General features: G+C 42.4%; 1 protein-coding gene and 1 long non-coding RNA gene across 4 annotated transcripts; one reads left to right on the top strand and one right to left on the bottom strand.

Moving 5' to 3' along the window:
- The first annotated feature begins 5,118 nt into the window (after nt 1–5,118).
- LOC110985559 (uncharacterized) lies at nt 5,119–21,760 on the top strand. Of its 3 annotated transcripts, none has more exons than XM_087147780.1 (11): nt 5,120–5,265; nt 7,526–7,611; nt 8,518–8,623; nt 11,165–11,307; nt 12,482–12,574; nt 14,650–14,791; nt 16,480–16,520; nt 17,194–17,263; nt 18,474–18,510; nt 19,149–19,209; nt 19,699–21,760. In XM_087147780.1, the coding sequence occupies exons 3-11, from the start codon at nt 8,587–8,589 to the stop codon at nt 19,846–19,848; spliced, it is 774 nt and encodes a 257-aa protein (XP_087003906.1). In that variant the 5' UTR covers nt 5,120–5,265; nt 7,526–7,611; nt 8,518–8,586; the 3' UTR covers nt 19,849–21,760. The 3 variants fall into 3 exon arrangements, with proteins under 3 accessions (XP_087003905.1, XP_087003906.1, XP_087003907.1); XM_087147781.1 differs by lacking the exon at nt 7,526–7,611 and adding an exon at nt 5,803–5,863 and having other exon boundaries at nt 5,141–5,265; XM_087147779.1 differs by lacking the exon at nt 7,526–7,611 and having other exon boundaries at nt 5,119–5,265.
- Nucleotides 21,761–21,764: 4 nt separating this feature from the next.
- LOC147796329 (uncharacterized) lies at nt 21,765–25,076 on the bottom strand. The gene is made up of 2 exons (XR_015428130.1): nt 24,736–25,076; nt 21,765–24,048 (listed from the first exon to the last, which is right to left on the bottom strand). It is a non-coding gene; the product is annotated as an uncharacterized LOC147796329 (long non-coding RNA).
- Nucleotides 25,077–25,149: the final 73 nt, after the last annotated feature.

Below are 25,149 nucleotides of genomic sequence, written 5' to 3' on the forward strand. Positions count from 1 at the left end.
GGACGCCTACCTTCACATCCCTATTCATGTACAAGACCGCCTATTCCTGCGCTTTTCATATCGTCACCTGGTTTACGAGTTCTGCACCCTACCTTTCGGCCTGTCCACCGCTCCCAGAGTCTTTATAAGGAAGGTCCGAGCGGTGGCAGTCCATCGACGCTCAGACGTGCTCATATTTCAGTACCTCGACGACTGGTTGATAGTCGGACGCTCCGAGGTCGAAGCTGCTTTGGCGGCCAAGACAACGTACGACGTTGCATCTCGCCTGAGTTTCGTAATCAACCCCAAGGTCTGATGGCCAGCCTTGTCGACCCCGTCCTGCGGTGTTAGCTTTACATGCGGCCTCTACAGCTCCACCTTCTATCTTACTCCAGGCCGAGCAAAGATTCCGTCGTCTTCCAAGTTCCGCTATCGAGCCTGATTTACCGTCACCTGTCATGGTGGTCAGTCAGGGCCAACCTCAATGCCGGTCTTTCTTTCGTTCCACCTCAACACGAGATAGTTATCACCATCGACGCTTTCAATAAGCCCTCAGCCTCTTCCGGCCCATGATTACAGGCAAAACGGTCTTGGTTCGATCAGACAATGCGACGGCCATTGCCTACATCAATCGTCAGGGAGGCACACATTCTCCAACTCTCTGTGTCCTCGCCTGGCGCCTACTACAATGGACCATGCAATTTTCCATTCTGGTTCGAGCCGAAAACATTCCAAGAGTACAGAACGTCCTTGCCGACACCCTCTCACGGGGCACAGTTCGCCCGACAGAGTGGACCCTACAACCAGTGATCGTTCAAGCTCTTTTTCGGGCGATAAACAGACCTCACGTGGACCTCTTTGTATCGCATCTGAACGCTCAGCTGCTGACATTTTTGCAGTCGCTATCCACATCCCAAGGCATGGGCGTTCGATGCCCTAAGCATTTCTTGGGAGGGCCTTCTCGCTTACGCTTTCCCTCCGATATCACTCATTCCATTGGTACTGACTAAGACTGAGCAATTGCCGCATCCTTATCATCGCCCCGTTCTGGCCGAGACCAGTGTAGTTCTTCCGGTTAGTCAGGCTTCTGGCCGTTGGTCCCCTACTACTGCCTCCATGTCTAGATTTGCTGTTTCAACCCAGGTCTCGTCTACTGCATCCGGACCCCACTCACCTACACTTAACGTGTTGGACGTTGTCAAGCGATCCTTCGACCAGAAAGGCCTTTCTCAAGACGCTGCCGCCTTGGCTGATAAGGATTGACGAGAGTCCACAAGAAAGATTTACTGTTGCACCTCTTTCAGTCGTGACCGATTTTTTTAGTTCATCTTTTCCTCTCTGGTCTCCCCGTCTCCACAATTTGAAATTACCGCTTGGCGATCGCTAGGGTGCACGGTGGCTTCGCTGATGGCTCTTCGATATCTAACCCTCCAATGAAGCGTCTTGTTCCTGCGTGGTGTCTCGGTGATGTCCTCCGACTTCTGTCTTAACCCCCTTTGAATCAGCAGGCCGTGCCTCCCTCCTTCACCTCAGCATCAAACTGGCACTCTTACTCGCTGTGGTGACTTCTCGTCGAGGGGTTTCGAAATTAAGGCTCTCTCCATAGCTGAGGGTCAGCCGAGGGGGTCAGCCTTTAGGGGTACGTCTTGTTCCGAAGTTAGGCTTCCCTACTAAGAATCAAACTCCGTCCTTCCATCCCCCGATATCTCCGTTCCGGCAATCCAGTCCTGGGCGTCATCATCATCGGATAAACTTTGCTGTCCTGTCCGCATGCTGAAATGGTATCTTGATAGGACAAAGGACATTCGGGGGCCAATTACACGACTATTCATCACTTCTACCCGACTTCATCGTCCAGCCTCCAGAGATACGATTGCAAGGTGGGTCGTTTCGGCTATTAAATTTTGGTAACGTGGACTGGCCTTCTGGCTCTGACGACCAAAGTATAAAGCATATTCGTGCCCATGATGTCCGTGCCATTTCATCCTCATGTGCCTATTTCAAAGCGATTCCCGTGATGGACATTTGAAGCTGCCTGTTGGAAAACCCCTACCACATGTTATCTCAGTGATGTTTTGCACGGGGAACATTCACATGGACTGGCTGTGCTCCGGACGGCATCGCAGTAGCTCAACTGCCGGCCGTCCTTTGCTTGTTCAGGAGGAGACAATCGCACATTTGTCATGGTGAGTTAGTTTGTGCTCTCCTCTTAACGATATGTCAGTTGCTGTGTCTCATATAGTTATAATTAATATTTGTTTTAACCTGCTTACTTCCTCAGTGATACATAGATGTGGTTAGTAGTGCGCTCTCGCCTTCCAACCGTCCACAGATTTGGTGCTATTCTGCATATGTATTGGTAATCTGCATAGGTTGCAGGCAGTAGACTCTCCCCCACACCTAATGTGGGTTGAGTCTACTACTACTGCATACCTACCAGATTACCAGTCTCCCTCCCTCCTCCCACATTGCTTCGGTGCACTTCGTGCATCGAAGAAGAGGACAAGCATGGCTGACACCTTTGCGGGGGGCGAGTGAGTGGGGGCGCACTATTAGTAATCGAGATTTTAGCTAATAGAAGTAATGGACGTTAAGGAGGAACGACGAAAAAGTGGAGATTCTTTGGTTCGAATGGGCGAGGACCCAAAGCACGTCCCTCCCTCCACTATTGTTCATATTGTACAAAAGAACGAAAAAAGGCCTTACAGACGCTTTGAGATGAATCCATCATTTGTCCAGCGTTGGCTAGCTATGTATATCTGCATGTACATAAAAGCTTCATTCCTGTCCCAATTAAGCCATTGAGTCTCTCTTCGGCTGGTTGCACAACTATTTTTCATTCACAGGCAGAGTACATGCTTTACACGAAGTTAAACGCAGACATGCAGTCGACACCGTGGATTTATATTAATAAATTATGCCAGTTGCAGAAAATTGATACGCTACATTAACGTTTAAAAAGGCTATCGTTATGACTGTCTGGAGCTGGGGACCTTTCACACCACCAACAAGCAAGTTTCCTGAGTGACTGATTTGAGAACTACAGTTTACTGTCTCTTCAAATGAAAATTACGTTTATTACTTGAAAATACATGCTTACTCTTTGAATCCCCCAGTCGCCAAAGGAAATTCTTCCGTTTGGAAAATACATGCATTTGGAATATCATCTCATTCATGTGGGAAGTATCACATGTAAGTTTCTAAACGATTAATCTGTTTTGCAAATTGTACATGAATTGTGATTGCTGAAGTTGTATTTAAAAGTTGTTTAATAACAGCGAAAGAGGTAAAACTGAGGTTTAACCGAAAGTATGTTGCGACATGTGAATTTTAAAATAAATACACAAAGAAAAAGGATAAAAATAATAAAAAATTAGAATAAATATCTAAATTAAAATGAAAAAAGATGAAATAAAACTAAAATGGAAGGGATATGTAAAAACGAAACTGAAATTCAAAAGGTATGTAAAAATGAACGAGACGCATTAAAAACATTATATTGTGCAACGTAAGGAACGATTCGCTTTAATTGAAAATCGGTAATCTCAACAAAAAACGTTGCCGGTCCCGCGTCAAATCTAAAAATTAGAGTGTTACCTGTCTAAAACAATCTGCTTTATTGTTGAGAGCATTTCTTACGGTGTTTGACGTTGTAATTTAATGTCTCAAGTGCTTTTTCGTTGTATGTCAAGTCGCTTTTGAAGAATGTCCACACTCTACATTCTATAAGAATGTACTGTTAACTGTACATTCTTAACAATAAACGACACTTTACTGAACAGGGTGACGTCACAAGAGTGGTTTAATAGGAAATAATGCATATGTATTGGTAATCTGGTAGGTATGCAGTAGTAGACTCAACCCACATTACGTGAGGGAGAGTTTGGGTGCAGTGCTGGCTGCCGTAACCGTTTGATTTTTGCCACGTGCTTGCCGCTACGGTTGCTTTCCCCATGCTTATACTATAGCAGTGTTAGAGCGGCATAGATAAGAGGTGCTCTGAACTCTCCAACGCCTTACCAACTGCCGAGTGATGTAAGTTTTTTTTCAATAGATCTCATGACCAGCAAGTCCTGGTCAATGGGCAGACATCCTCTCTGACACCAGTTACATCTGGTGTTCCCTAGGGGACTGTTATAGGACCCCTGTGGTTTCTCCTGAATAGATATATAAACGATCTACCGAGGAACACATATTGTCAAACAAGATTGTTTGCAGACGATTGTATTTTGTACACCCTGGTTACTGCTGATCAATAAAGTATACGGCAAAATGACGTAAAATTGCTTGGAGACTGGCAGGACACATGGTTGATGAAGTTTAACCCCAACAAATGTTGCACCATGACTATCGGATAAAAAGAAACCCACCCCACCTCAAATACCACTTTTGTGGCCAAGAATTCTCATGTCTTGACACTTTTCCATACCTGAGTCTCCATCTTTCCCGTACTTTGAAATGGAATCTACATACCAAAGAAGTTTGCAAGAAAGCCCAAAGAGTCCAAAATGTTATCAGGAGCCCTTTGGGGTGCAGCAAAGAAATCAAAAGCCCCCCCCTACAAGATGTCAATGGTGAGGCCTGTACTCGAATGCGCCTTGGTAGCATGGGACGCTGCTTTTAAACAGAACATAAATTCATCAGAATGTATCCAACGGAAACTACAAGAGGGAGGAGGGAGTGGTTACCAGAGCACTGGCTGACCATGGATGGGACACACTAAAGGGCTAAAGAAACAAATTATATGATGTACAAGATGGTGAATGGCCTGGTCGCAGTCCCACTTCGAGAGTATATTCATAAAGCCAAATCCTTCCAGAACTCCTCCTTTGTAACAACCATAGTAGCCTGGAACAGGTTAATAACCGAGGTGGTAAACTCTCCATGGAATTATTTAAGAAGGTAAATCTGATCAGTAAATGTCGTCTAGCCACTCCACACATAGCTTGCCCTAAATGGGCGGGATGTGTGTCAAAAGAAGACATGTTGCTGACTGAATGATACAGAAACAGATGACCTTGCTGGCGGGGTTGGCCATATTTGGAAAGTAGAGAGCTAAGGAAAGTGTTACGCGGACTGTTGCGGATAAAAATAATTTTGTTTGTGTTCCGTGCGGGCCAATTGGGGGCGCTCTTGATTCGGACCATTCTAAAAACTTCTAAAAACCAAAGATCGTACGGTACAGCTTTGCTGAGCCCACCAACGTGCACCACTGGCACTAACACTAGGCGCCGGGCCTACATGTGTACTGCACTGAGACGTTGAGGTCTGAGAAGCAACTTTGAGGTATTGCTTGTCAAAGTTCGATATCTTTGATATTTGTAAAATGTTTTAAGATACGGTTTGAGTGATAAGGCTTCTATTATTTATTAAGATTTTAGCGATTCGGATAGTTGTGTAGAGGAGCCATTCTGGTTTTGTACGTCGCTTATTTTGGCTTGCTGATCTCCACGTCATAAATTAACGTTGCATGCATAGGCTTACAACTAGCCTACGTGTACATAGGCCATGTATCACAAATACTGCATGGGTGATTTTACACAATGGTAGAACTTCGGAGCATTGTTTAAAATCACCCATGCAGTATTTGCGATAAGGCTTACATATGTACATATGTTCGTACATGGTTCATACACTTCTTGTGACCGATTGCTATCGTGATTGGACTTTAGTGTTTACTCATTTTAACGTTGTTTAAATAGTTGAGTGCATCAATCATCATGTGGACTGTTCATCACACAACACATAACTACTTTTGTATAAGCATGGTCATCAGGACTATAGTACAGCAAAGACTAAGTTGAGGAAATCAATCTCTTGCAGTGTATGACTCTGGAGGCTTGCGCCTGTTTATATTGTGAGAATTATCTTGTTCCAGAGACCAGTATGTACAATGAATTTAGTCTGGAATGTATGGGCTTTGCATGCACGCTGAACACTTACAAGAACCTGGTTAGAAAAACTTGTTACCATCTGTGTTTTCTTCACCGGTGAAGGAACACTGCAACTTGGCATGCTTGGGGTGGATGCATGTATCTATTCAAAAGCAAGCTGCATGTAATTGACTTTTCTTTCTTTGTTTTTTAAAGTGAACAAATTTGCAGGAAAACGATCTAGAAATTTGATTAAACAAGGGAATAAATATGGCTGGTCTTAAACGTGCATTTAAGACCTGCTCAGGAGAATAGACATGACTAACATGCTCTCGCCTGCGACTTAGGCATTATCAGCGGTCGTTCTCCTCAGCCAGTCTTAAACGCACGTTTTAAACCGGCCAAGCACATATTGATTCCCATTCATTAACCCTTCTATGCTGAAGTCACTCTTTGGGTCATTTGGTGAACACCTCAAAGAAGCGGAGCTGTGTCGTGTTGTGCACTGCACTAACTGTCCCTCACAGGAATATCAGATTGCACTTTTGTGCTGCCCAACAACTGTGCTTCACTGTTTCATGTGCATAATTGTGCAGTAAACCAAATGCAGTGAAGAGGACTGCACAAAAGACCCTGGGTCATTTTGTGCTGGCAATCTACTGTGTACACACTGAACCTGTGCATGTTTGAGTTCCATATAGAAAATACATGCTCACCAGTGACTGGGCATTTGTGCACATTTGTGCTATAAAACCAAAGGAGGGTTAACCACTTCGTGCCGGGGCATTTTTCAATGTTGATGATGCTTGGCCATGTTGGCCGGCATGACTGTCATTTTTTCCGTTTTCAAAATCCTTCAAAAATTCATCATTTCATTTGATTGTGCGGTGTTATATAACTGTCTTTTGTTCATGAACCTGGCTCAGTGCACTGCTGACCTTTTTTCAATAGGGGCCAGATTAGCGTGCAGTGGTGCTGTACATGTATGGCTCATTGCTGTGGTGGTGGAGCGCTTTTGTCCCCGGTGGTAATCCGCTTGCTCTCAATGCCCCAAACCCTGGTATACAGTTTCAAAACAAGGCTGGATTGTCACCACTTTTGAGAGTGAAAAATGCCAGTAATGCCCAGCAGCCTGGTCTTTTGTTCAGAGTACGGTCTTTTGTTACAGGGCCCTGTTTCCTTTGTCTGAGTTCGGAGACCCTGGCCACCCATATAAACCATACGTCTCTGAACCCGGAGTCCCCGGCAGGAAGTGGTTAACACCTTTTCATTCAGAGAGTCACAAGAAGTCAATATCGGAGCGATTTTCAACGATTTTATTAAAAAATGTTACTTTCATTTTCCTGAACACCCCCGTCCGTTTTATGGTATATTTCTTTCGAAAGTTGTCCAATAGAATCCCCTTCAATGAGCTTGGTGCGCGCATGGCGTGTCGCGTGCACACAGACTCCTGACCAATCAGACCTGATTAAACGGTCTTGTATCCATGTGCCAGCTTCGATTTACTCAGCTGGCATTACAAATGTTAATACATGTAATATACGGTCATGTGACGCGTTTCAATCAACAGGAATAGAAAAAGTATTTTTGACTATTGTTGTGGTTAATTTTACTGATCCCTCAAATGAATTGAATGTTTTAATCCTGACAAATGACATTCCACATATGCATAGTGTACATTGAAGAACCCACAATCAGGCCTGCCAACCCAGCCATACTCCTTCCTGAGGTCAGGCATTACCACACAATAGATTAAAAGGTATTTAAATGAGCCTTCACTTCATTTAAAAGGTCTGCACAATTATACATGTACATGTATGTCTAGAATGCAGAGGAACATTGGACATTACTATCATTTCCGTTGCAGTACTTAATTAGCCATCAGAAAATGATTACATGTCCTAAAAAATTTAGCTGTGAAAATGTTGAACCAACACTTTTCAGACCAGTTTGAAAGGGTCTGTGCACAGGGTGTCAAGTGGTATCCAGAAATGGAACTCTTTCTGTCGCCGAGTCCCCTAATGGGGTTTGGACAACTTGACAGTTTGCCAACACAACATTTGAGGCAACTCGACCATTGAGACAACTCGACCAATGGAAGAACTTGACCATGTACCAGTACAATTGGGACAAAATCATCCAAAGAGACAAGTTGACTCAAAATGAATACGTTTGTACTTTACTTTAACATTACAGTCACATCGCCCACATCTTGTCTTTAAATTAAAATAGAGAAAGGATAAGGGGACAGATTTACCGTCTTCCACTCTTGAAGACTGCATACATGTACGTACAGTAGCAACTGATCCTTGGTGCTGCTGAGGCACCTGTGCACTTCAGATGTTTCTTGCCGATGAGACTGTGAGATAATTCTCATTACCTCACATCTTGGTATTTGCACCTGTTGGTTTGTGACGTCTATCCCATTTCTTCACCCATTACTCCATTTTATTTACTTTTAACTTTTTTTACATTGCTTGATACATGTAGTTTATGTTTCATTCCGATTTATTTGTCGTCCTTATAAAAATAAATCCAACATTTCTAGTTTCTTATTTGATGTAAATCAGCATTGCTAATGTTAGACAAAGATTGAAACATTTATGTGTTTATAATGTGTAGCATTCTCGACTTGCATAATTTTCACGACATAATTTTGGTGTAGTTTGCAGTTGAAACCAGCTGCAAGTAAGGGTTCCACTCAGCAGTGAAGTCAAGGAACTAGAGTTTCAGAATGCCGTCATTTGCAGGGAAAGTTATCCTTATCACAGGTACGCACTTACGTTTACAGTAAGCATGCTCATACCTTTCCACAATGCCTCCATTTACCCCAGTCAAACCCACTTTTTGTTGCTTAATTACACGTGTCTTAGTTGTTGCATCCATCAGTTTCTGCCCTGTGGCTGGTGCATGTATTTATATGCTGGGCTCTGGTGGTCATACCATGAGCTTATGTGGGTCAGTGATTATTTTTTACTTCAGAAATGAAATCCCCAGCCGCATCTTGGGCAGGAAAACCTCCTCAGGGGAAGGGAGAAATGAATAAACATACACTTTGGGTATTTGGAATGTAGTACACATCTGAGGGAATGAACCTTCCAAATGCCAAATACAAACATGGATAGACATCTTTTCATAATGCCGAAAACAAGTTAGTTTCAAATGCTCCAGAAAAAGAATTTTTTCTTCCTCCTTACATGTAAGTTGTCAAGATAAATTTTTTCTTCCTCCTTACATGTAAGTTGGCAAGATGAATGTCTTTGATGTATATGAATTGTGGCACACCCATGATTTGTCCCTAGGGGAGGGGCTTTCCTCCTTAAGTTGTAAAGACGCACGCCCTTAGTGTATATGAATTGTGGCACACCCATGATTTGTCCCCAGGGGAGGGGCTTTCCTCCTTAAGTTGTAAAGACGCATGCCCTTAGTGTATATGAATTGTGGCACACCCATGATTTGTCCCTAGGGGAGGGGCTTTCCACCTTAAGTTGTAAAGACGGATGCCCTTAGTGTATATGAATTGTGGCACACCCATGATTTGTCCCCAGGGGAGGGGCTTTCCTCCTCCTTAACCACTTGCTGTCGGGTGGATTTTTCTTGAGCAAGACAAGATGCCAGGTCCTTTTCAAGATTTTCCGTTTTCAAAATTCTTCAAAAATCCATCATTTCATTTAGTGGCTGTTTATACCAACGTGAAAGACTCTTTGGGCATTACTCTAAAGCTGACAGGTAAACTTCATCGACTCCTGAATATTTCAGCCAGGCCTGCAGCCTTGGAAAAAGAGCCCAGATTTTGCGGTGTTACGTAAGATTCTTTTGTTCCCGAAACCGGCACAGTGCACTGCTGACCTCTTTTCAATAGGGGCCAGATTAGCGTGCAGCGGTGCTGTGGCTCATCGCTGTGGTGGTGGAGAGCTTTTGTCGCTGGTGGTAATCTGCTCGTTCTAAATGCCTCAAACCCTGGTATACTGTTTCAAAAAAAGGCTGGATTATCTCCACTATTGAGAGTGAAAAATGTCGGTAATGCCCAGCAGCTCAGTCTTTTGTTATGAGGCCCAACTCATTTGTCCCAGCTCTGCATATAAAGCCTATGTACCTGAAAACGAGTCGCCCAGCAGGAAGTGGTCAAGTTGGCAAGACGAATGCCTTTGTGAATTGTGGCACACCCATGATTTGTTCCTAAGGGCCGGCGACCATTTAGACATGGTTTGAAAAGGGCCCCCCCCGGTAAGCTTGCCCTGTTGCAAAAACCCCTTTCATACCGGCCTGGCTACCGGCCTGGCTACCGGCCTGGCTACCAGCCTGGCTACCGGCCTGGCTACCAGCCTGGCTACCAGCCTGGCTACCAGCCTGGCTACCGGCCTGGCTACCAGCCTGGCTACCGGCCTGGCTACCAGCCTGGCTACCAGACTGGCTACCGGCCTGGCTACCGGCCTGGCTACCAGCCTGGCTACCAGCCTGGCTACCGGCCAGGCTACCAGCCTGGCTACCCAGGCTACCAGCCTGGCTACCGGCCTGGCTACCGGCCTGGCTACCAGCCTGGCTACCGGCCTGGCTACCGGCCTGGCTACCAGACTGGCTACCGGCCTGGCTACCAGCCTGGCTACCCAGGCTACCAGCCTGGCTACCGGCCTGGCTACCAGCCTGGCTACCGGCCTGGCTACCGGCCTGGCTACCGACCTGGGATGCTGGACTGGTTGTTGATCTCGAACTTCTCCATCCTGGGGTCTATTGTTTGCAAGTTACTGGTACATGTAATCTATCCAAGAAGGAACCTGCTTGTGGTTTTTAATCCTTCAGTGCTGTACAGTGTTTACACTAATCCGCTTAGACCCCTATTCATCTGTGCAAGCATGTTGGGGGAAGCCTTTCATCAGGGACTTTGAAATACCAATGTGCAGACAGGCCTTATACCGGCCTGGATTAGGCTGAATGCCGGGCAGGCATTATACCGGGTGGGCTACGGGGGGGGGGCCTTTTCAAACCAGGTCTAAATGGTCGCCGTCCACCTAAGGAGGTACTTGGACTGGATTTTATCCCTAAACGGCTCGTGTTGTTCAAGTCCCCCTACCCTGTTATGCCACAGGGGAGTGGGATTTATAGCAACATCAGAGCTACAGGTAGCAGGTTTAAGACGTAGGTACATGTACCTTCGTTTTTCAGAAAGTAAAAAAAAGAAAAGGAAAACGTATAGGGGAGGGCTTAAGTCCCTTATCCCTAAGCCCCCCGGTGCATCCCTGGAACAGTGGTCACTGTAGTGTTGCTTTGTGCATTAAAGTCATGTTAGAATCAATTGTGCCCTTCCCTTCAAGGGGCTAGCTCTGGCATTGGTGCAGAGACTGCCGTTGAGTTTGCGGAATCGGGATGTGGTGGTCTGGCGCTGGTCGGACGCAACAAAGAAAACCTGGATGCAGTGTGTCAACAGTGCCAGGATAAAGGCGTCCCAAAAGAGAAGGTCAGGCATCAGGTTGGATGGCTCAAAGTCAGACCATTGTCGTGGACTCCCTTTCTGATTCATGAGCTATATTTGGAGTTATAGAGTCCGTGACTTGAATTCTACTTTGGAACTTATTTTGTGCAGCTTTCCTCCTGTCTTAAATGTACAGTATATGAGTAGTCTGCTTGGTTAGTCTGTAATTTGAGAAGTCGACTTTTGTAAACAGTGACATTTTTCATGCTTTTGGACAAATGAGGGTGACATTGCTGTCATTGAAGGAGGATACCGTTCAGTTTAGAGCTTTTCTATTTAAATTGGGAATCCAATCATTGCTCCCAATTGAATACATGTACATCATTGGTGAAGAACCTCTCTACTGTTGTGTGCTTTACATTTACATGTAAACTAGCGATGAATCTCTAAATATTGAAGACAGCAGGATGTATGAAATGACATAGTTCTTTTTGCCGTGATTCCAGTTGATGATGCCAAAGTGAAAATTCATCCACAGTGAGGAACCATGTCGAGCAGTTTTTCTTTTTGCTGGAGAAAGGCAATTTTTTGGAAGCTGTTTTGACGAATCACTCAAAAGTGTCCTGCAATAAGCCAGTTCGCTATTCCACAGTGCATTCCTATATGTAGTACGAGGCTATTTTGGCTATGTGTGAGTGCGTGATCGTCTGTCCTACCAGCACAGCCATTATGTTGACTCATGCGTGCTTTGTTTTCAAAAGATTTTGGCTTCTTGAAATACTGAACTAGTTCATTCTCTGGCATACCAGTAGCCCTCAACCTGCCATATGAACCATTTTCTGATGTTTGCCTTGCATGAAGAGGCCCTGCCCCGTTGTGTTCTGACCAATCACAGACATGATTTTTGTCCGACACGTACTCATCAAAGTCTGACATGCATGCGCATACAATGCGCTTGGCTGGTAACCGCAGTATGTGTAAAGTGTCCTCGTGCGCAGTGGGCGGTGGTGCTTACTAGATCAGTCTATTGTAGTTATACGAGTTGTTTTTGTCCGACACGTACTCATCAAAGTCTGACATGCATGCGCATGCAATGCGCTTGGCTGGTAACCGCAGTATGTGTAAAGTGTCCATGTGCGCAGTGAGCGGTGGTGCTTACTAGATTGGTCTATTGTAGTTATATGAATTTGCCTTTGTTTCCTCCTGTGCATCTTTGAAGGTGCTGGGCATCATTGCTGACATGGCCAAAGATGAAGACGTACAACGCATTATGGACAGTACTATTCAGCAGTTTGGCCAGCTGGACGTATTGGTAGGAACCCTTTCCTGGCTGGGTTAAAATGTAGTCACTCAGTTGCTGACTGGCTAGCGAATGAAGTTTTGTGTTAAACTGTAAACCGGGGTTGTTGATTTTTTTGAATTTGTTTTTTAAGAAAAAAAATCGGATTTTTAAAATTTAAATCAGATTTTTATGATTGAAATCAGATTTTTTAATTTTTATGAAAATTTGAGACAAGTTGGCTCAAAGGTCTATTCAAAAGCAAGCAAATTACATGTAGCTGCATGTGTAATACTTTTCTTTTATTTATTTGTTTTGTGACAAAATTGAATAAATTTGGATTTAAATTAAGAAATTTAAATCAAGTAATTTGATAAAATTCTCAAATCACTATGTCTTAGCCTTAGTGAAATTCTTGCAGTAAAACACCTACCAGTACATGTACCTGCAGCAAAGACACTTCCTTCAGAGACAAGTACGTGTACATGCACATATACCAGGGGTAAAGTGCATACCAGGTTTTAAACTGAACTGTTATGTTTTGACAAAAGTACATGTAGAATTCACAGGAATTTGTTAACAGGGTACTTATACATGCATCAAATGATTAATGAGTCAGAAGCATGCCATGAACAACATTTACATGCGTGTATTTTGCATGCTGCATGTGTAGGTACAAAATGCTGGTATTTTACCTTGCTCTGTGGGCAAAAAGCAGTCTCATTTTGTTTGTGATCCAGCTCCACAGAGCAATGACTAAGGCTTGAGTAAAAATCACTTAACTAAAGGCAACGTTAAGGACTAATGTTTCTAATCTCAATAAAATACATGTGTACTTGTAGAGATGTAAAAGGTTGATGTACACTGATATTTTAGCATGTTAAACCATAGAGGAAGGACACAGGAGTTTGAACTGCCCGGGCTGTAACATCTGGCCAATTACCACTTTCTGGCATGCCTGGTATGTCCATAGCCAGAGCGCAGTGAACACTTGCTACACACCACCTGATTTACAACCACAAAACCCCTTTGTACCCTGTGATCATCTCCGCAATTTCTTGCTGGTAATCTGCATCCTGAAAATGTTGTACACTGCAGTATAGGAAGATGAATATTCATGCAATCGATGGTGCTCGGTATGACCTGAAAACCACATCAAATTTAATGCTTGGGCAGTTGCTTGTATTAGGCTGTGTGCCCTTAGTGTTCGTGTGCAGTCATTGCCCTTATCAAACACTTTCTTCTGGAGTTGTTTTGGGAATGAATAGCCAAGTTGTTTAGAAGATATTGTGTTTTATTTGAATCATTATCATTATGGCATTTATACAAAAAGGTATTTCATAACATCTCTTGAGCACTCCTTGTGATGAAATAGTGCATTTTGTTTGTTATGAACTTAACTGTCTAGTGATGGTCAACATGTTGGTCAGTCTTAGCCAAATTTGTACAAAGACTTGGAAAACTGATGTTTTGGAAAGACAAAATAAAATTACAAACATTGCAATTGGAAAACTGTGTACAATTGTACACGGTTTACTAAGTGTGGATCCTCACCCATCCTTGGACCCTGATTTGAATATATTATATACGTACCTTTACTTGTTAGGTAGTTATGAGGACTACACATGTATTTTTTTTTACACACAACTCCATCTTGACGTCCCCAGTGAATGGAGTTGTCCTTCCATGCATGACCAACACACGTTTGTTTCATAGTATGGGCATTCCATTATTCCTGTATGGTTCAGAAAACTCCCGGGGAAATGTCCCTTTTTCTCCCTCAGTCATGTGCATGGTAACATTTTGGCTGATGATTTCCTGAACTGTTCTCATTTATTTCTTCACAAATTATCCTGGCCTCTAATACCTCTGGAGTGGTTTTTGAGTGAAGGGAAAACACTGTGTGGACGTGTGTGAGTCCACACATCTTCTAACCCTACATTATTTGGCCTTCTTTTGTGTGAAGGTCCACACCACATGTAAGTATGCCACACACCAAACGGAAATTGTCAAACCAGCCTGAAATCACTATTGCATCCTACATACCCAGTGTTCCTTTGCAAGGGTGCACTGTCATCTTTTGACGTGCATCTCCCTCACACCTACAGGTGAACAATGCGGGAATCTGGTGTGTGAAGTACTTAGGCGAGGAAGGCATCATGAACGTCTATGACGACATCATACGAGTCAACGTTCGGGCAGTGCTGCAGCTGACCCATCTTGCTGTTCCACACCTTGCTCAATCCAAAGGTCAGATGGGCAGATTTTATCTCTCCAGTAATTTCAGATGATTGATATATGGCCCATATAGAGAAGCCAGTAAAGGACACTTTGCATGCATATATGCACATGTAGAGGGCTGTGGGTGTGTACATGTAACTGACCAATTATCGTATTAATGCGCACAACGTATACATGTACAGGCATATGTGTTCAGTGTACTCACTGGTGGTAGGAAGTGCACTCCGGAAATACCATGCAAGTGACCTTTGACCTTATGTTTTGTCCAAAGATGCGTGTCGTTTGATTGCTTGTGACATCCTGACATCATGACCTGGGTTTGAAAAGTTTATTAAGAAAATACCAGTGCTGCAGTTTTGTCCTTTAAAAGTTATGACCTACCCATCAAAGTTTGCCTAGTCTCAACTCCAGTTACAAGTTTCAGAAACCAGGCCATCATGCCATTCCTCATTCCTTGTTGCTGTTGGCTCTTCCTTCAGCTTTACTTACGTTTGACTCAAGACTACAGTTGTGGAAATGTTTGAAGTGATATAAAATTCACAATGGTGTTATGAGTAATTTTATTTTATTTGTAAGTTGGAAGAGTTGAGAAGTCTACTTCAAACACACATTGTTTTGTGCCAGCTAGCATTAGTGATGTGTCAGCAGTGCTGTAGTACAGTTACCAATGTTGAGTCCGAGTCCCAAGTCTCAAGCCTCCAGTCCAAGTCTTGAGTCACAAACCGCGAGTCCGAGTCACCTATCACAAATCATGAATCAAGTTGTTCAGCCCCATTATTCGAAGTGTGTCAAACCATGGAGGAACATCCATGATCAAAGTTGTAAGTTCATTGTGTGCTATCTGATTTTTATGCTGATTAATTACATACAATGTAATTGGGTACTGGGTATTGTATGGGTGCTTTTTTGCTTGTGAAAATCATCCTCCATTTAAACTTTAAATTCCAGTATCTTCATTTATTTCTATTTAGTGGAACAAAATTAATTTAAGGAGAGTATGTTGGCCAAAGATGAGGATATTTAAAACCATTTACAGTCACGCCCAGTGCAGGCCACACATTTTTCATTTACACACGAGCCTGGCCATTTCACTAAAATTGTTCATATTTGCGACTGGTTCTGGAGACTGTGAGGCTGAATATGTATGTCGGTACTCACCTGTAAATAACAAAATGTGCGCCAGTGAATAGTCTGATTACTGCTGCACAGTTTGTAGATGTGGAATATGACGCGTCTGGTTGACTCATCAGTTGATATTTAGCCATACATAAATGGGCGAAGTGGAAAATGTGCAATGTGTCAATGCTCCAGGCATGCAAACCAGCGATAGCACGGGTGCATACAAATTAATTTTCGACAGCGGATACGGTAAATATGTTTTAATGAAAATTACATGACTCAAGTCACAAGTCACCAAGCTCAAGTCAGAGTCATTGTGGTTGAGTCCGAGTCATTATTTAATGTGACTCGATCGAGTCCAAGTCATGAAAAATGTGACTCGAGTCTGACTCGAGTCTGAGTCCTGGACTCGAGTCATACAACACTGATGTTCTGCATCTTGTGCACCACACTGGGGATATGTGCACCACACTGGGGGTTATGTTCCCCTGACAGTTATCTGCATTGTTATATTTTAACAACAGCATATTAAACAATAATCAAACATCTAAAATTAATAAATTGTTTTTTCTCCACAGGGAATATTGTCAATGTTTCCAGCATTTGCGCCACTAGAACTGTAAGTAACCAGCTCACAACACTAAGCACTATTGAGTACAGTATATTTGTCAAAGAAAATTTCCCCCGGAAAATGTTGGAAGTAAGGCTTTCTTTCTATTTATCTCATTTATTTGAAGTCTGCCTGCAAAACCTTAGCTTGGATCAATATAGCAATGTGTATTAACATAAGTAGAATTGGCTCAGAAGTAACGAATCATTGTGTGACACTTCATGTATGGCGAAATACTTCTGTTAATTACCTTTATTAGCTGCCCATCCAAAATACTGTGACATTAGTAAAGTTTTGCTCATAAGGTCAATGCACCTGTGACAGAGAAAGGGTTCATAATCATGAGAAACTTAATAATGCCTAATAAAAAATGATCACCAAGAAGTCAGTGGGAGTGCCAGTAATGCACTTTAATAACCAGCTTGATTGTCCAAGTTGTACGAATATGCAAAATTTCATCCTCTTGTTTTCTGTGCAGCATTGAAGTTTGATGGAGTTGGAAAACATTCCTACAACAGTACACCCAGGAATGTAAAAGGTTTTCAGCAAATTCACAAGCTAGATTTGTGTGTGTGATATTACGGCAGTGTATATATATCCTGAAACCTCACTGTACAAAGGAAACTTGCATTGTTTGATCCGTGACAAATTTGAGAGCATTTTCCTATTGCATACATTGCAGCTTCCTATGATGGTCACATATAATATGTCCAAGGCAGCCATCATGCAGTTCACTAAATGCTGTGCACTTGGTAAGTACTCGTTGCACCATGAATATGTAGAGAAACAAAGCACATAAAATACCAACCTTGATTCTCTCTGCAACAAGGTGTTGAGGTGCTGTGGTTTGATCTGTACCATTCAAAGTTACAATCTGTGGAGATTGTTATGGAATATCCAGGTGTGATTATTACAGAGCATCCACTGTAATAATGGAAGTGTGTATAGCGAAAAAATCATCTGACAAAAGTCTTGAAAATTAAAAATTGCTGGAAATTTTTCAAGAGCTTCACGACTAAACTATGCCTTTTGGTTCTACTTATTACATTGACCGCAAGCTGTACAGTTATGCACCTTTGCATCTGATGCATACATTCTTTCTTTGTGTTTTGTACTTTTCTTTAGATCTTTTCTTCAAGTTTTCTATTCCACGTTGTGAGTTGTAGTTCTCACTTACGAGTTCAATTATAACCTGTGCTCTGAAGGCGTTCTTCCCTTTTTAATCCATCCCATGATGTCTGTGGGAAAACAGTAGGACAGATGCTGGCCCGTAACTAGGACTTTTCGTGGGGTGTGTGCTTTTTCCTCAACAAAGCCGACCAAGCATAGATATTTTGGGTTTTATTTGAAAAACAGTGGGGATTCATGAGGTCGTACCAATTGTTTTAGGGGGGTAACAAGTAAACTCCTGAAGAGGGCATTGACCGAGGCAAAAATTACTGAAGCGTGCAGCATTTTGCTTTTACACAAAATGTTCTAATATAGCTCAAAATCTTTTCTTGCCTCAAAAGCAGACCTTTTAGTTGGGGGAGGGGTGCAGACACATCCCCTGCACCCCTCCCAAGTTACGGGCCTGAGATGGTCCTGTGTGACAACTCCAATATTCAGACACACTGCATGCATACACTAGATCTTGTGCATTGTGGAAGTAGGCAGAGCTACATATGTAGATTGTATGTGGACATATTGGAATCGTCTTTGCATTTGCCCTAATTGTAAATGCATGCACACAACAGCACTGACTAGCAGTAATCTGTCTCTCTGTTGCCGTTCAGAGGTTCTTGCACACTAGAGTAGAACTTTGGAAGTGGATTTCTTCAGTTTGGTCCAGATGGAAAGGTTCAGTTTATTGTTTCCAACAATACTTACTTTAGTAAGTCCTGCACTTCCCCATATTAACGCCAGCAGTGGACGACAGTTACTTAATTTTTGCCGTGTTCTTGTTTTCTTTGCTGTTGACAGAATTAGCTGCAAAGCAAGTTCGCGTCAATGCTGTCAAGTAAGTTTTGTGGAGATTTGATGAGTTATTATATGAGATGCAGTTCGACGGATACAGGGTCTGTTCCTCATGATGAGACGTCTCAACAATCAAAACGTTCCCAGTGAAATGCTCCTTTTAGAACACTGCCTATTTGTGGCATGAACTAACTTCATTCCGATTCAGAATTATTGTTCAGAAGTCAGTTTGCATATGTACAGGCCAGTGTATCCATTTATGAACATTGTCTTGGATTGGAATACTGACGCCAGGCAAACACTGACGTGAGGCGGTTTGAATGTGGAATTCTCTGCATTCAAACCACTAGTCCCCCACAGCTCTGATGAAGGCCCATGGGGCCGAAAATTCATCACCTTAGCACACCCGTGAGCATTGGTTTTTCTTACTTTGCCCCTGTATCATTTATGAACATGTTGTTTTCAATGAGGAACAGCCAGGGTGCCTAACTGAAGCAAGCAATGTTCTTCCTGCGACGTTCTTTTGCCATCCAACTTTCATGACCCTCCCTAACTTATTTGCCTTGGAAGAGTTTGATGTTTCCCTCGTGTTCAGTTCTCATTTTTGGAGTTTGCGTCACTAGTGGTAATGAATGCAAGACTATTGTGATCATTTGTTTGTTTGCATTCTTTGGTCTGCAGTCCTGGCACAATTATGACCCCAGTGCATGAGAGATCTGGTCGGGCTGACTCAGTTGTTGAGGTATTTTACTAAATCTTAATATCTTTGTTCATTGAAAGAAAAAGGATTCTACCAAAGATGTTTCATTTTTGTTTTTGGAGCTAATCTTACTGGCAGTAAAATTACTGCCAGTCAGCTGAGTGAATTCTCCAAATCACCTTCTAAGTGATTGAAATATAATCCAAGTCGACCATGAGTAAGATACAGTGCAACAGGGACCTTAACAGAAGAATTTCAAAACCACGCAGTGATCTTAGAGTGAACATTTCTACTAAAACAAAAAGCTTGATATTGACAGTGTCAATGTTTCTGTCTCCTATTAATTGTTGAAACAAGGCAAGAAACATTGTTTATCTACGAGGGCGGTGGAGAATAAGAAGAATGAGGAAGAGCGGAAGGCTTTGCACTCATTTTCCAGGAAATCTGCTGAGACAAAACCAGTCTTAATGTTCAGGTTGAGGCTAAGGGTGTATCATGTATTTTTTGCCCGCTTTCTCTTCCTGGTTTCAGAAAGCTAAGAAGGTGCATGCCATGGGGCGGATAGGACAGAGCAGCGAGGTTGCTAAGGCCATCTTGTTCCTTGCGTCTGATGATGCCTCCTTTATGACCGGGACAAACCTACCCATCGATGGGGGCCGGCATGCCATGTGTCCACGTTGATTCAGCTGGATGAGAAAGTTTACCTGTGGTGCTGTCGTCACACGTTGGACAACTTGCTCGTGATACCAACATTAAGATTATTGAAAGAATCTGATTGGCATCTTATTAGATCAAGCTCGTGTGTTGGAATGCCTCAGGAAAATTGTTCATTCATTTTGGCAGGGGTGGCTGGTATGATCCCGACTGATTCATGTACGCTATTTTTGAGTTGGTATGCGTGTGAAATTATCATACGTGTATGTTCCCATGCACATCGGTGATCCTAGGCTGACCCAAGGTTTGAGATCCTCTCTAATCTGGATTGATCTTGAATTTACCCCAGTTCACATTTACCACTTTGACCACTTGCTACCGGATGCTTTTAAAAATGTAGGGCACATATACAGGAGATTTTCAAGATTTTCAGTTTTTTAAATTCTTCAAAAATTCATTTCATTTAATGGATGTTTACACCCACACAAATGACTGTTTGGTGTTACTCTAAGCTTACAGGCAACCTTCATTGACTACTGAGTATTTCAGCCGGGCCTGCCACCCTGCAAAGAGAGCCCAGAATTGTGAGGTGTTGCATAATTTTTTCCATTATCCCCAGTGAATGAGGGTGGCGTCTTTTCAAACGCGGTTGGATTAGCATGCAGCGGTGCTGTGTTGCTCATCAATGGGGCCCTGGAGCACTTTTGTCTGCGGTGCTAATCCGCGGGCGCGCTATGGCCAAAACAATGGTATACTGTTTACAAACAGTGACGGATTACCTCCCAAAATGCAAGCCGAAAAATGATGCCAATTCCCAGCAGCAGGTCTTTTATTCGGAGTACGGTCTTTTGTTACACGGACTAGCTCTTTGTAGGCACCCCAGCTCTCTTTTGCTATGCCAGTCGTTGTTTTGGTCTATCAGTGGTTGGCACACTGTGGCAAGCCATTGGTATAAAAGCAGAACAATAGTCCACAGTGTTAAATACCTCTACGAGTTTTAACCACTTCCTGCCGGGGACACCGGATCTGGACACGTATGCTCTGTATGCGTGGCCCGGGTCTCCGAATTTGGACAAAGGGAACGGGGCCCTGTAACAAAAGACTGTTCTCGGAACAAAAGACCAGGCTGCTGGGCATTACCAACATTTTTTCACTCTCAAAATTGGAGATAATCCTGCCTTGTTTTGAAACAGTATACCACGGTTTGGGCATTTAGAGCGAGCGGAGTACCACCGGGGACAAAAGCACTCCACCACCGCAGCGATGAGCCACACAGCACCGCTGCACGCTAATCTGGCCCCTATTGAAAAGAGGTCAGCAGTACACTGAGCCAGGTTCGTGAACAAAAGAATATTACGTAATGCCACAAAATCTGGGCTCTTTTTACAAGGCTGCAGGCCTGGCTGAAATACTCGGGGTCAATAGATTTTGTCTGTCTGGCTAGAGTGGACACCAGACATGCCTTCACGTGTTTGTAAGTGTCCAGTAAATGAAGATAGGAATTTTTAAAGAATTTCAAAAACAAAAAAAAATGATAACTATCCCGCCCCAGCATCATCAATATTGATAAATGCCCCGGCAGGAAGTGGTTAACGCAAAATAATAATCATCCCAAATATGTACTGAAAATACATCTACCCCATTCCACATAAACATGCGGCTAATGTGCAGTTCAAGGCAAAACCAAGGGTGAACTTCTGAAGTGTCTCGTAATAACAATATACCATCCCCAGTGTTGTCAAAGCTTAGAATTTGTATGTAATTCTTTCATCCATCGATCCTTCCATTGCAGTTGCATCATTTGGATATACTGGACTGATTCTATTTCTTTGAAGACATTTGAAAAGGACAGTATAAAAATTGTGATTTACTTGTGATTTACATCAAGTTGTATTCAATGGCCATTAAATGAATTTGAGCTTGTTTCCTCAAAGAAAAAGCCGTGTACTATCAACATGTGTCTCAATTTATTGATCAACTTTTTGTAAAATTTGTTTTCAGTTAGAATCGACATTCATTTACATATTATTACTGTCGACTCTCGTTGTTACAAAGTTGCAGAGACCAGACAAATTACTTTGTTATATCCTGAACTTTGTTACGAGTGGAAAAACAAAGAAAAACATATGAATTCAAGAAAGTGGGATTCGCAGAATTTGTTCTTTATAAAAGGATTTTGTTATAATAGTGTTCTTTATAATGAGAGTCGACTATAGTTGTGCATCGATGACTTTGAATGAAGTTACGATTGCAGGAAATTCAGGACATGCAGAAATAAACTCTATTTATATTTTGTTGAGGGACACAGCTGTTTGAAAATGGTCTCATTTTGCTCTAAGAAAACAAATCTGCCATAATTGGGAGGTTAGGGCTAACATAATGAAACACGTCTGCTGCAATTATTATAAACAAGTGTAATGTTGAATAAGCTACATGTAATTGATTCAATATTTTTGCCCTGCCCGACGTGTATTATCACACTGAGTATACAGTGTGAACAGGTTCGTAAACAAAAGAAAATTACGTAAAACCGCTTAATCTGGGCTCTTTTTACATGGCAGCAGTCCTGGCTGAGATACTCCAGCATCAATAGATGTTGTCTTTCAGATTAGAGTAGAACCAGACAGTCCTTCGTGTATTGTCACACTGTATACTCAGTGTGATAATACACGTCGGGCAGGGCAAAAATCTTGAATTAATTAACATCTCCCCCGTGCAAATCAATCCTTGGGAAAAAGCTTCATGTACGTGTACTCCATATACAAAGGCGGAAGATGGAGTCACAGGTAAAACGAGCAACAGAACAGAACTGACAGGGCCAGTCACATCAGCAGTGTTTCACCTGTGGTTATACATTTCTGCAAGAGTTTGAACAGCCATTAACAGTTAACATTACCATACCTCATACATATTCATGACAGACTGCCGAACTCTCATTGATGCATTCACAGTAATGCACCAGCTGCTATTTTTGCTGTTTGCCAAGCGCACACACGATTGTTCACGCAAGGAGTAAATATGGATGGTTTGGTTTTAACTGTCGCATTTTGTTGCATTGTCCAAAAAGAATGATTAGTTGGCCATCCATGACCATGTATGAATAAATAACATATCATTGGAAAGAGGAGATAGGTGGCCTTAAGGTGCTACATGTACTACTCACTTTGGTGTAAAGCTAACACAATTTTCATCAACTTGAACAGAAATCTTGTTGGGTTTTTTTGATACACACTGTACATTTATACTTGTGAATAAACATACAGGCAGTAGTTCAAATGAAAAAGTTCAAAATGGGCCTTATATTTATACCAAGTTTTTAGTCCCTTTTGCGGCCATAATGGAACAAAAGTTACATGTAAGGTTTGATATAAAAACAATCATTGATTTTTATTTCAAAACAGACTCATTCATGAGTCTCAATCCAGTTATGGTTTCCACATTGATAAGCACAGAAAACAGGCTGTGGAGTGCTTAGGACAGAAATCTAAAACCATCAGGGAAATGCAGCTATTGTGATGGTACATGTACATGTATACAGAGCACTGGACCCTTTACTGTGTTTTGTGCCACATGATTTTTGACTAAGACTAGTTTATAATTCCAAGTAAGCTTCAGGTCAAAGGGCTTTACTCAAAGGAACGGCAGTACCACATTAAAACTTCACTGAAATTTCTGACTGTAAAATCAGTTCCACTTCATGGTTAAGTATGGAATAACGCTAAGTTTTAAATCAATCATGTTCACTGATGCAGTTTAGATTTCCCATGGCGTATCTGCTCTATGCATGGCTGACTGTACAGCAGGATGTATAGAGCACATTTCTATGGCATAACTACAAGAGCAACAGATGAGTCTTTCTTGTTGAAGCTTACTTTACAGTCATCCAAATGTGGCCTCTGCCATACATGTAGCATGAAGCTTGGTGACTGCAACTTTGTTGATCTGGACTAGGAGATTATGCCGACTTGAATGTGTGATCTATCTGCATGCATTGAAACACCATGTTGCATCCAGGAGAGTGATTCATGCCACTTCCACAAAAACTGAAGTTTGGTGTAGAAAACCATTCTTCCATCAACCCCTGAAGGAACATGCCCATTCTGAGGGTCATGACCAGTAAGATCAGAATAAATGTGGCCAACGTTTGTGTGCTGCTTCAAGTCTATGCCCAAAGTAAATGAAATATTGTCAATGGCGGCATTCCTTGCTCTGCTCCTTTCTTGAAGCCTGCGATGTGGACAAAATAAAAAAGAAGCCTTTACAACTTCTTAATGTTGGGCATCAATTCACACTTGTTCTAGTTCTAAAGCTTAGTCACTGTTGTGGGAAATTTTGGTGAGCTGTGCATCCGGCCACCAAGTTGTTGAGTTCTTTAATGGTGTTATGCCCTAACTACAGCATTGTCCAAACTATAGGCCTAGTTGGGAATCCCAACTGTAATACTACAGTTCGTTGGGCTGGCCCATTTTAGTTTTGATGGTCCCAACTGTAGTTCGCAGTTGGACTGGTTAAAAATATATGTAATTGTCATTGCAAATTTGAACAAAAATTTGCTTGTTGGTTGTCTGAGATCAAGCTTCACACTTTCTTCCATATACTGTACATGTAGTTGGATGTCATTTCAGCAGGGGCAGAATCACAGTTACATGTTGGGTAGGGGGTTAGCAGGTTAGGGATATAATGTATAAACACCAAGTTTAAAAATACTGCTGGTTATGCCGGTATGTGAAACTAACATGACTAAAGCAACACTTCCTTAGTGTCAATTTTCCCAGGCCGAATGGACTTATCTTCAAATAATATGGAAATACAAGGTGACTATGGTGAGGTAGAAGATAAAAGAATGGGGGAAGGGGTGCACTCGACCATGTCGACGGAACCCACAAGACAGATGACAACGACTAGATGACTTACCTAAGTAAAGTAGAAACGGAATAAAACCAAACTGGAAAGGTCATTTTAGCAACCGTCATGACATTTGTCACCCTCTGTCTAGTTTCTGGTTTCAGCTTCATTGTGTTTGTGGACTTTTCACTTCGCCACTAGCTCTGCTAAAGTAGAAATGAAAGCCCCAAATTGATGCACAACTACACGCACGGCGACCGGTACAAAGGCTGTAGTGAGGGTGTACCTCACTTAGGTTCTGGCTAGCTACATATATATGCACAAGACATATTTTTAACGCGCATGCCCACGGACTCAATTCCTAAGTTTATTATATACTGTGGAAAATGTTGCAATATTTTCCCTCGCTCTTTCGTCAATAAAATATGTTATTCAAAATTTTACCACCAAAAGCATTCAATAATACTGTAGATTATCAAAAAG

This window comes from Acanthaster planci, linkage group LG17, assembly GCF_054643075.1.
Source record: "Acanthaster planci isolate LZ-2023a linkage group LG17, COTS_SCS, whole genome shotgun sequence".
NCBI lineage: Eukaryota > Metazoa > Echinodermata > Asteroidea > Valvatida > Acanthasteridae > Acanthaster > Acanthaster planci.